The sequence below is a fragment of the Penaeus japonicus genome, unplaced genomic scaffold (genome assembly GCF_977035675.1).
Source record: "Penaeus japonicus unplaced genomic scaffold, GWHDUDI00000001_assembly GWHDUDI00000025, whole genome shotgun sequence".
Taxonomy (NCBI): Eukaryota; Metazoa; Arthropoda; class Malacostraca; order Decapoda; family Penaeidae; genus Penaeus; species Penaeus japonicus.
In genome coordinates this window covers 15,185,322-15,196,574 of record NW_028234427.1, presented here as the reverse complement: position 1 = coordinate 15,196,574, position 11,253 = coordinate 15,185,322, and the positions used below count along the sequence as shown (strand labels likewise).

Genomic DNA, 11,253 nt, shown 5'->3' with positions numbered 1-11,253 from the left:
ATGGGAGCGAGTGGCAAGTCAGTGCGCTCTGAGCAAGTGAGGAGGGAGGACGTGCCGCTCTTCTCCGCTGTCCGTCGTTTGTGAGATTCACCTGTGCCATGCCTTTTTTGCCTCCACTGCGACCCAAAGTCCGAAAATCGTAATTGGCGATCGGGTGGCGGTCTTTTACCGAGAGGGAATGCATTCCGATGCCACGAATGGGATCGCAGTGAAAAGTTTACGACAGAAATAAACACCGACTCGGAGCGGAGCAAGTGTTGGGGCATCGAGAAAGGGCATCTCTGATTTTTACCTGTGGCGTGCGGGCTGGGCTGGCTGGCCCAACCAACACTCGCTGCGTGTGACCTGTTCGGGAGAAAGAAAAGAGAGAGAGAGAGAGATAATCAATTCTTCTAGAGAATTCCCACCAGCTATGACCAGTTCCCATCAACACCAGGCGAGTGAGATTACCAAACCCCATCGCGATAGTGTATTATCCTGCGATCTATGCGAGTGATACCATGAATGAATGAATCTCGACAGGGAATATAATACAACAGAAATAAAACCCCAGGGAATAATAATCAAAATCCTATTTATTTTATACCGAAAGTATCTATAGAAAAAGGGCCCTAATTTCTTAAGCGCCACATATACAGTGTGTTTTAGGCCCATGAAAGTTACAAAGTGAATACTATTTAGAAAAGAATTATGAATCTATTTCGTAGAGGGGATGTGGTGTGGTGGACAACGGTTGCATTTTTCATGGTAAGTAGTGTGCCTTCGTGTGTTTATTTATTTAATCTCTGTTCTTTGGGTGAGGCAAATTTGTATGGATTTTAATTCGATGTGGATTTTTATTCCACGTGTTTCGTTATCTCTATCTATCTCCTATCTTCTTTTTTTCGTTATTTTGGAGATTAGAAATAAAATGAAGGAGTAAAAGAAGAAAGGAAAGCGATGTTGAAAAATACACGAAAAAATAAATGTTGCAGAGACACGTGCATAAAGTTCCGGGTTTTGGTTATTTCATTAGTTGAAGGTTAAATAAGAGTTGGTAATTGTTTATTTTTGGGCGATATTCGCATTTCTTAATATATATATTTTTTATTCTGTGTCTCACATTTTGGGTGATTTAACCCAGCGACTTGCTCTAGCTCTGAATGAGATGGTGTTCCAATGTCAGTCTTTTGGCCATGTGTCACGCCATGTTTATTGACATGTTGCAAAATATATAAAAAAGGAAAAGAAAAACAAGAAGCGAACATGTTGCTTGGCCATTGCCCGGCATTTTGTCAAATCGTCAGAGAAAAAAAGTGAACCGTCTTGCAAACACATAATTGTTTTCCTTCATTCTTAAGGCTGAAGGTATGAAGGCATAGCACTGTCTTACCCCCGGCCTTTCTTAGTAAACAAAATTGACCTTTAACACGACGCGTCAAACCTGTCGCTCAAACACCCGGCCGCAATCCGTGGGTTATGAATAGACCTACATCTTTGTCAGGTTGTTTGTAAACTATTTTCTTAGGTTAGAATTGTATTTAGATATGTATGATTACGCGCGCGCGCATGAGTCTGTGTGTGTGTGTGTGTGTGTGTGTGTGTGTGTGTGTGTGTGTGTGTGTGTGTGTGTGTGTGTGTGTGTGTGTGTGTGTGTGTGTGTGCACTGTATATAATACTGACATTGGCATATGTATCTATGAATGCATTCTATTTGTTTTTTCTCTCTAACACCGTGTACGCGTGTCTAAGTTCTGAGCAAGCCACGTGTGCAAGTGATCTTTTACATAACAAAGCGATCCAAATGCTACATTCGCGTAACGTAGCCAACAATGTAAACTATATTATTTATTCGCACGAAACAAAAGCCAATAACATATATATATATATATATATATATATATATATATATATATATATATATATATATATATATACACCGCATATATCTTAATACATGCCTTATGTGGTAAGTAAACACTATAAACCATTTATGAGAAAAAACAAACTCGCGATTATGGGAACCGTACGCAAATCTTTGTCGCAAAACAAGCATAGCCGACTTTCTAATAAAGCACAAGCAATAAAAACAAGTCATCTCAAGACGACGCGAATTTCACTCTGGCTGAGCAACCACGTCGGTAGATAAGTAACGCAAAACCACTACTGACGGTAACGCAAAAACCACTTCTCTGTCACGCCTGGCAGAGAATCGCCAGACGGCACCCGCAGATGATACCAATTTGCATGTGCAGCATCATAGGCCAATCCTAAATAAAAGACTCACTCGACACCGTCATCAGTACGTAATCGCACGCAGGTAGTGATTCTGCGTGTGACCAGCGGGTTGAAGCGTGTAACAGCGCCTTCGTGGTCTTGAAGCATCCCGATTCGCCGGCCGCCCTTCTCGACCTTTCGCCGAAATATTACAGTCTAGAATCGCGGGGAAAATTGCATTTCGGAGTTGATTGTGTATTCTCTTTTAATTATGAAACAACCGCGGACGTTTCTATCTTTTTCGTTGTTGTTGTTTTTTAGTCACTGCCGGATGCCGACATGGTATTATTTTCTCGGGCGCTTCATAATCGCAAAGCAAACATTGCAGGGGGAAGAACTGCCGACTCACTCTAAGATTGGCAGTTGGGGATATCAAGTTTCCCCTCTGATTGCGTGTCATTTCCCATTCGCGCCCTGATTTGTGGTTGATAAGGGGGTGCGGTGCGTTGACTCAAGCTATGGCCCTGTAAACTGAGGTGCGCCGTGTCACCCTTATTATAATAGAAGGAACGGTTTAGTCGAAGGCGTGAAGCTGAGAAAGACAGTGGGATGCTCGTACTTGTGTTTCAGCACATGTAGCGCACTTGGGTATTCGATGTTGCTTCCATGTACACAGTATGGGATACACTGAACGTGTAACTTGTAGGATAGTTGCGGTAATTATGGGATGAGTTCGGAGAGGGAAACATAGAAGGCTATTTGCGAAAAGTGTTTCATGTGGCGGAGAAAGGCGGTGATCAGAGTTTAGAGACGTATTTCCGATTCTGTACATCGAATAATTTTACACCGTTTTTAATTTCAATTTTCAAAATTTCTTAAAACAATATTAGTCTCAAGACTGACAGAGGCCGACGAAGAATGCGGTCTGTGCCATCATTAAATTGATATACATCAAGATAATGATGATGATGATAATAATAATGATAACAATTATAATGATAATGATAATATTAGTAATGATGATAATAATATCAGTAATAATAATAACAATATTAGTAATGATAATAATGATGATGATAATAATAATGATGATAATAATAATAGTAATAGTAGTGTTAGTAGTTATAATAGAAATGATAATCAGCATCATAATCGGAATTATAATAGTAATTATAACCATGATTATATATAAAGTGATAATGAAACTGTTATGATGATAATGATATTGATGATGATAAAAGATAAACACACGTAATTGTAATCCGATGTTTGATGCTTACATGGATCCACAAACCATTTTTTGTATACACGTAGCCCCTTGGTGTCGACTGGCAGCGTCAACATGCTTAAATCATGTCTAACCTTAGAGTAAAATTGATATAGCGTGGCTATATTCACTTCTATATTTCACGCGATGAAAAAAAAATGTGTGTATGTTGCTGGATTTGTAAACCTCGTGGCCTTGACATATTAACTGATAATCAATGTTGAAAGTCATGAATGGACGGACTGTGCCGGACTTAGATGAAAAAAAAAGTTATTTTAAATGTTTATTGCATTCGACTGCGGACAATACGTTCCTGAAAGATTAAAACCAGCATCACGTTTGTACTTTCATGATTATGGTACATATGGAATAGGTTATAATTAAATAGGCCTATTTTCATATCACGAATGATTGAATAGGTCTCTATCATATTACAAATGACACATACAGACTAATTCCAGCGATATCATGCATAAAGATCGCCGTCTTGATAGCAAGATATCTTCCACTAATGTTAAAATAAAACACAGTTTTCAATTTGCAAGCTATTCACCAGGGACGCAAGCGATTGAATCAAACACGCTGTATCTGTGCTTTAATCTCGCAGAAGGCTGTCAAGAACGATTTAGAGACAAAATGATATTGACCTGCCAACAAATTGTTTGTTCGTTTCATTATTAGATTTAACGCTTTAGAAGGTCGTTATACGCAGGCCACGTCTTACCGCTATTCATACAAAGCGAGTGTGTAACCTTCGTTTTTCTCGGCTTATAGCATACCCTTGCATACACAGCTTCATGCTGGTTCCGCTTTCTACACGATAATAGCGTAAAATGCTGCAACATAAAAGGTCTTTGTGTGGCGGTTGATGCAACGGAGTTACAGGGCGGGTAGCGCACTTTGCTTGTATTTTATTTCCTTGTTGTCTTGTCTCCATGCAAAGTGGTATTATGTATTGCAAGGCTGGGCGAGCGTCTTGGCACTATTCTTTTTCGGTTAGAAATGTCTTTGCTCTTGAAGCGAGGTTGAGATTTTCCTTTCATTATCGGCTTCACGTTTGCCCGACAAGATTTTTAAAAGGAAAGAAAGAGCCCTTTTGGAATGAACGTTTCTGTGTCGCATCAGAGTTTGATATTCTCATCCACACCTTCAGCTACCCTTGTGAGAAGCATGAAATATGACTTTAATAATCCTCTGAAGTGAATATGAAGCACTGGCTGTGTGTGTGTGTGTTGCTGTTCTAGCGCCCATTCCCTGGCCGAGTGCTTTGTAGTAATCCACACAATACCATCCACGTGTGAAACTCACCGCGTCGCTCATCACAAGACCCGCCCCTCGTCTCTTCGGCGTACGTGAAACCACTCGTGTAAATTAATGATTATCTTGCTTTGGTCTCTCCACGCTTTACGCCTTTTTTTTTTTTTCCTCGGCGCGATTCTGATGAGATCCAATTTTTCATCGGTTGATATACAGCGTGAATCTCGTTCATTAGCGCGGCTCTTCAGTCGGTAATTACGCTTTCATCCTTGGCTTTATGGCGTTGCTTGCTTTCATGCAGTTGGTAGTTTTTTATTGCAAGATCTTTTTTTTATTATTATTTTCTTCATTATCGGACATTAGAGACGGCTTTTGATATGCCAGCTCTCATAGACACCGCTTGATATTAAGCATAATTTATATGTACGTAGTCTACTACCTTATATATAAATGTATGTATTTCAATATGTATACACGTATGCGGTATACTATATATACTCAATATCTGTACCAGTTATATGTCCATACCTCTTCTATATAATGTATATGAACGCATACACTTTATAATGCAACGAAATATGTTAACATAACCGTATAAGCATAGAAAAGTAGAGAATTTTAGTAGCTTCACAACACAAACTACATAAATCAAGCTGACGTTTGGACTCCGTTTCCTCAAAATCTGAGAAAGTTACAAAAATTTCGCATGGGCTGAGACATCACCAATATTAAATAACTGTTGGAAATAGATTTCTAAAGTGATTCTTCATTCTTGTTCCAGATTCAGTATGGCTCCTCCATGGCCAAGAGACACCGACGACCTCAGTACTGCGATGATATACAGGTAGGCCTATGTGGATATTTCTTTATTATTATTATTATTTTTTTTTTTGTGTGTGTGTGTGTCTTCTTGTTTTTATATTGTATGGTGTTGAAAGGATGTGATATTTATATTTTTTTACTGTTGGAGTAATGTAATTTAGGGTTATAAACACGCACACGCACACACCCACATGCACGCACACGCAAACGCACACACATAAATATAATCTCTACAATAATTTTACATGGTTGCGAGAAATGCACACCATTCTTATAAACTTTAAACCCTTGATTTGCGTTCCTCTTCCGCAGATGTTATAGCTATATTTCTCATATATAATTTTCTTACATCCTTATATATATATATATATATATATATATATATATATATATATATATATATATATATATATATATATATATAATATATGTATGTGTGTGTGTGTTTTTTTATATGAGAAAGCGATGACTTTTGTGAATTATTTACGACGGGAAAATAACACAATAATATTCGTTAAAATATGTCGCATCCGGTAATGTCCAGCTTTTACAGTTTTTTTTTTTTATTATTAATGTCACTACAGTAACTCTTATTGTTATTCATTCTTGTATGTTGTTAGTGTAACGTTGTCATTATATTGTATATTCGTAATATGGGTAATATTAGTCATGTGATTTTTGCTGTTGAAATGTTATCATTATTATATAGTATTTGTTGTCATTGCTATAATTCTTATTAGTAGATTTTTATAATTATTATTTTCTTCATTATTTTGATAATAATTTTCGTATTAATATATGTATATTTTCATTATCATTATTATTACTATCATTGTATTATCATTTCCATTTATATTATTGTTATTATTATTAGTATGATTACTATTATTGTTTGATTATTTTGTTATACTCAATATTGTTAATACTTATTTTTTATTACCAATATTATTATTATTATTATTATTATTATTAAAGTTCTTATTATGTTCTTCAAATTCTATAATTGTGACATATTTTTATAAATTTGGATTTTATTATTATAGCCATGAGTTCTGATGCTGCAGGAGTATTACATCAGATGGGCCTATATAAGTGTCTTTATTCAAAGTTATCAACCTCTTCCCGGGTCCCTCTGTGCTGTTTTAAGTTACATCATACAGAATGATTTCCGGCGTTCCATGCTATAGCAACTAGGCTGAGAGGAAGGGAGAGAGAGAGAGAGAAAGAGAGAGAGAGAGAGAGAGAGAGAGAGAGAGAGAGAGAGAGAGAGAGAGAGAGAGAGAGAGAGAAATATAAAGAATATTACCTCCTAATGGCTGAACACGGGCTTAATCCGCTGACTTCAGCCCTCTTCACCGGGGCCCATGGCATTTCCCGCATCTCAAAGACCGGTGCTTATGGATGGCGCATTCGGCGTGTGAATACATAGGTTTGAGCTGTGTTGCAAGCCTCGTCGGCTAGAAATTTGCAAAGGGTGTTGTATTGCTAAATGCCGTTGGATTACAATGTGTGCTTTGGATGACTGTGTTGTATTTCAATTAGTGTTGGATTGCAAGGTGATGTATTGAGGTGCGTTTTGGGTCGCAGTATATGCATTGTGTTATTGTATTGCAAAATGTGCTGGGTGCAAAGTGTGCTGTACTGGCTTGCGCGTTGGAATGCACGATGTTGTATTGCAGTGCACATTTTCTGCTTCTGATTCATTTAGTTATCTAGTTATTTCTATTTTAAATGTTAATTGCAATGTTTTTTTTTTCTTTCTTTCTTTTGAGGGAGCCTTTGGGACGGAGATATTTATGAGCAGAACTTTTTTTGAATATGTCATTTTCACCTTCGTAGTTTTGTATTTCTTTTAACAGTATTTGGGTAATTCTCGGCTGTGATATAAATAACCAGAAACGTTTTGGTATTTTCAATATCAATGTTACTTGTAATTTTCTGTGGCCTTCTGTCGGTTCCTATGATTATATATCCTGGTATTAATTTCCTCTTTTTGCATTATTTTTCCTGGAAGTGTTAGCAGTTTGGAGTAAGTTAGTATTTCCTTATAATTAAGAAAGATATGCTCTTTGTATAGCTTCAATGAAATCCATCTCATTTATTTTTCTGGTTTTATGCTATTTTGGGTGTCTGCACCATTTTTAAATTCCCTGTTATCACTTACTCCTATTTTTTCCATTCTTATTTTGCCTATTTCTATTTTATTTCCTTTTTTATTTTAATTATTCCAAGTTCACCGCTCAGCGTTGCCAAGGTGTTACCCGCCAGTTTCGACTCGTGTATTCGAAAAGTTGTCTCGTTTTCGTACCTTCTTCCGTTTCGAATACAGGAGTCGACACTGGCGGTTTATACGCTGGCTATGGTCAGCCGTATGTTTGAGTGGATAACACTAACCTAAATTTTCTTCTAATTATTATTATTACTATTATTACTATTATTATTATTATTATAATTATTATTGTTTCGATCATCATTATCATTCTCACCATCCATATTACTATCATCATCATTATCAGTATTATTAATATAACCATTATCATCATCATCATCATCATCATCATCATCATCATCATCATCATCATGTATGTAATATCTAGCTTTCATATCTTCAACATATATTTTTTAAACGTATCTCCATGTCTGGACCGGCGACGTGGGCGTGTTGATGGCCGAGTGAATATGCAACAAATTCAATGTGATAATCATGTGCATTTAGTGATGTATGCAAAGTGTCTAAGATTACTTTTTTTTCCCTTTTTAAATTTCTATTCTGAATGAACCATCACATCTGCCTTACCAGTTTTAAATGTCTGAATAACCTAGTGAATGTGCAATATATTTCACTAAACTTGTTTGTCTACATTCTCGATAGTCATGTGCATTTACCGATGTGTATAAATCTTCTAACATCTTCCTTCGTTTTTTTTTTTTTCATTCTTTATTCTACATGTTCCTTCACATTAGACTCAGCGGTGTAAGCCTGGGGTTTAAGTGCGTGTTAGATTTTGTCGTGAATGAATATTTTATATATACAAATCATGATTGTGATAATAATGATGGTTGTGTTTATAGATTATCATTATCATTTTTATATCCTTTTTTCATAACCATGTATATATCCTGATGTAGGTATATAAATCCTTTTTTTTTGGGGGGAGGGGTCAGTCATTTTTATATAAGGTCTGTAAGTAATCCTGTGTGAAAATCCTGTTGCATTTTTTTTTTTTTTTTTACACCCTTGCCGTAACGGTGTGGGTGCGTAAGTGACCCTCTGTTAGTGAATGTTTATTTCATTTACGTTTTTATTCTTATTCTTGATAACCATATTTTTTTCCCACTGGATTTAAATCCCGCCTGTTTCTTTTCTTTGCGTTAATTATTGATTTCGTGTTGCCATTTATTTTTAATCATGACAACCTCGTCTGCCCTAACGATGTGAGCGCGTGAGTGGCTCTGCAGTGACTCTATTCCGTCAAACCATTTATTTGAAATTTTGAAAAGACATGTTTATTTCATCCTATGTATAAATCCTCATTCATTTTTGTTTTATTTTTGTTCGTTTGTTTACTTTATTTCAAATGTGCCTATACGTTTGCTTTGATGTGCGTAGTGAATATTATCTTCGTACAACCTTTTCTTGAAATTGTGGAGGACTTTGTATGTTTCACGATATCTGTAAAACCACATTCATATTTGTTCGTTTTATTTTTGTTTGCTCTAAGTTATGTGAGTGCACGAGCGACCTTGTGCTGAATATATATTTCAATTAACATTTTCTTTTGTACTTTTGTAAACTATGTGTATATCCTATCGTCTGTAAATCTCCATTCATTGCAGCAGTATTAAAATATGAGCCCGATTTAACGATGTGAATGCGTGAGTGACCCTGTAATGGATATATGTTTCAGTAAATCTTTTGTATAAAATCCTGATAACTAAGTATATTTCCCGGTACGTGTAAATCCGCATTTTTTTCCCCTTTGTCTGTTTTATTTCTCTATCAACCGTCCCTCTGCCCCAGCGCCGAGAGTGCGTGAGCGACCTTGTGAGTACCCTTCTGGGAGAGAGAGAGAGAGAGAGAGAGAGAGAGAGAGAGAGAGAGAGAGAGAGAGAGAGAGAGAGAGAGAGAGAGAGAGAGAGAGAGAGAGAGGGTCGCCTTTCTTGAGTCGGGAGTGTCCGATTTCTTGGCCTGGGGAAGGCGGGGAGGGGGGGGACTTGATTACGCCGAAGGTATTGCGAATTAATTAAGTCGCCTGCTTGTCTTGTGTACGAGCTTGAATTAGGAAAAGTTGGGAATTTGTCGTTGTTTTTGTTGGTTGAAGTTTTGTCACTTGGGTAGGCTTTCCGTGGGCGAGGAAGAGGTGGTGAGGTGTTGAGGGTGGGTTATAAGGTGGGTAAGAGTGGGTGGGGTGAGGTGGTAAGGGATAGGGGGAGGGTGGGCATGGGTATGGATATGTGCGATGAGTGTGCGTTGGAGGCTAGGTGGGGGAGGGGAGGAAGGCGAGGGAGGGGTTGGGGGTGGGTGGGGAGGGTAAGGGTGAGACTTCGTAGGCCTTTGTCTCTCTGTTGACTTTTCTCTCTCTCTCTCGGGTGTGTAACCGACCCATTCAAGATGCCTGCGGTGGAGCGGAGACAGCTCTATTTACTGGCGGGAATTTCAGGACGCCGATCCTTGTTTTGAAAGTTTTTTTCTTTTCTTTTCTTTTCTTTTTCTTTATCGTGCCAGGAAATCAGTGATTGTCTGTCTCTCTTAGGAAATTGTTTTTTCTACGCATCTTGAAATCAGTGACTATTTTTTCCTCATTTGAAGTTCTCTCCATTTTTTTCTACTGGTGTGACCGGAAGTCAGTGATTTTTTAAAGGATTTTATCATCATCGTAGGCCTACTTAGGGGGGAAGAAATGGTACTGCTGATTTTGTGACATAATTAAGCATAGTGTTATTATCATAACTGTATTCTTGGAAAAAAGGAGGAACGGTCTTTTAAACGTTTTTTTCATTATTATTATTATTATTATTATTATTATTATTATTACTATGATATCAACACAGATAAGGACAATAATAATATTACATATATCATTAGTATCATCATTATTATCATTATTATTATTATTATTACTGTAGTTCTTATTTTATTGTAATCATCATTATTATTATCATTTTATCATTATTAATATTGTTGTTGTTGTATTCATTATTGCCATCACTTTTACAATTATTACTACTACTGTCCCTACTATGGAAATGCCGGTATATGTAGCGATACACTCCAGACTCGCTTTCCTTTCCGGAACGAGACTGATTCGAACCGCGCGCGCACCGAACCTGCGCAACACGCGTAGTTCCCCGAATCGAAACAAAAGACAGTCGAGCACGGGTTTCGGAGCCTCGCGTGACGATGATTCATTTGGCGGAAGGGCGCGAGCTCGGCCGGTCACGTACGAGGAACCACTTTGGGGCTTTCGAAAAACCGGGGGGAATGAATAAGACCCATTCGGGTAGCCGCAATGGGGAGGAAGGAGATGGGAGGGCGGGGGGGGTGGGTGAGGAGAGCGGGAAGGGGGAAGGGGAGGGGGCGAAGAGTACAGGGGAGGAGCACAGCGGAGGAAGAGGGAGAGAAAGTGGCAAAGGGGAGGGGCGAAGAGTACAGGAGAGGAGGAGGAAGAAGGGGGAGATGGGGAGACAGGCGGATAATTTACCGGCAGAAG

General features: G+C 37.9%; 1 protein-coding gene across 1 annotated transcript in view; it reads left to right on the top strand.

The window, feature by feature from the left end:
* The window catches only part of LOC147468910 (metalloprotease TIKI1-like), a 277,617-nt gene continuing 266,364 nt past the window's right edge, over positions 1-11,253 (top strand). The window contains exons 1-2 of the mRNA XM_086551718.1: positions 1-747; positions 5,502-5,564. Of these exons, the coding sequence (XP_086407844.1) occupies positions 691-747; positions 5,502-5,564 (120 nt within the window). The 5' untranslated portion in view covers positions 1-690. The remainder of the gene's footprint in view (positions 748-5,501; positions 5,565-11,253) is intronic.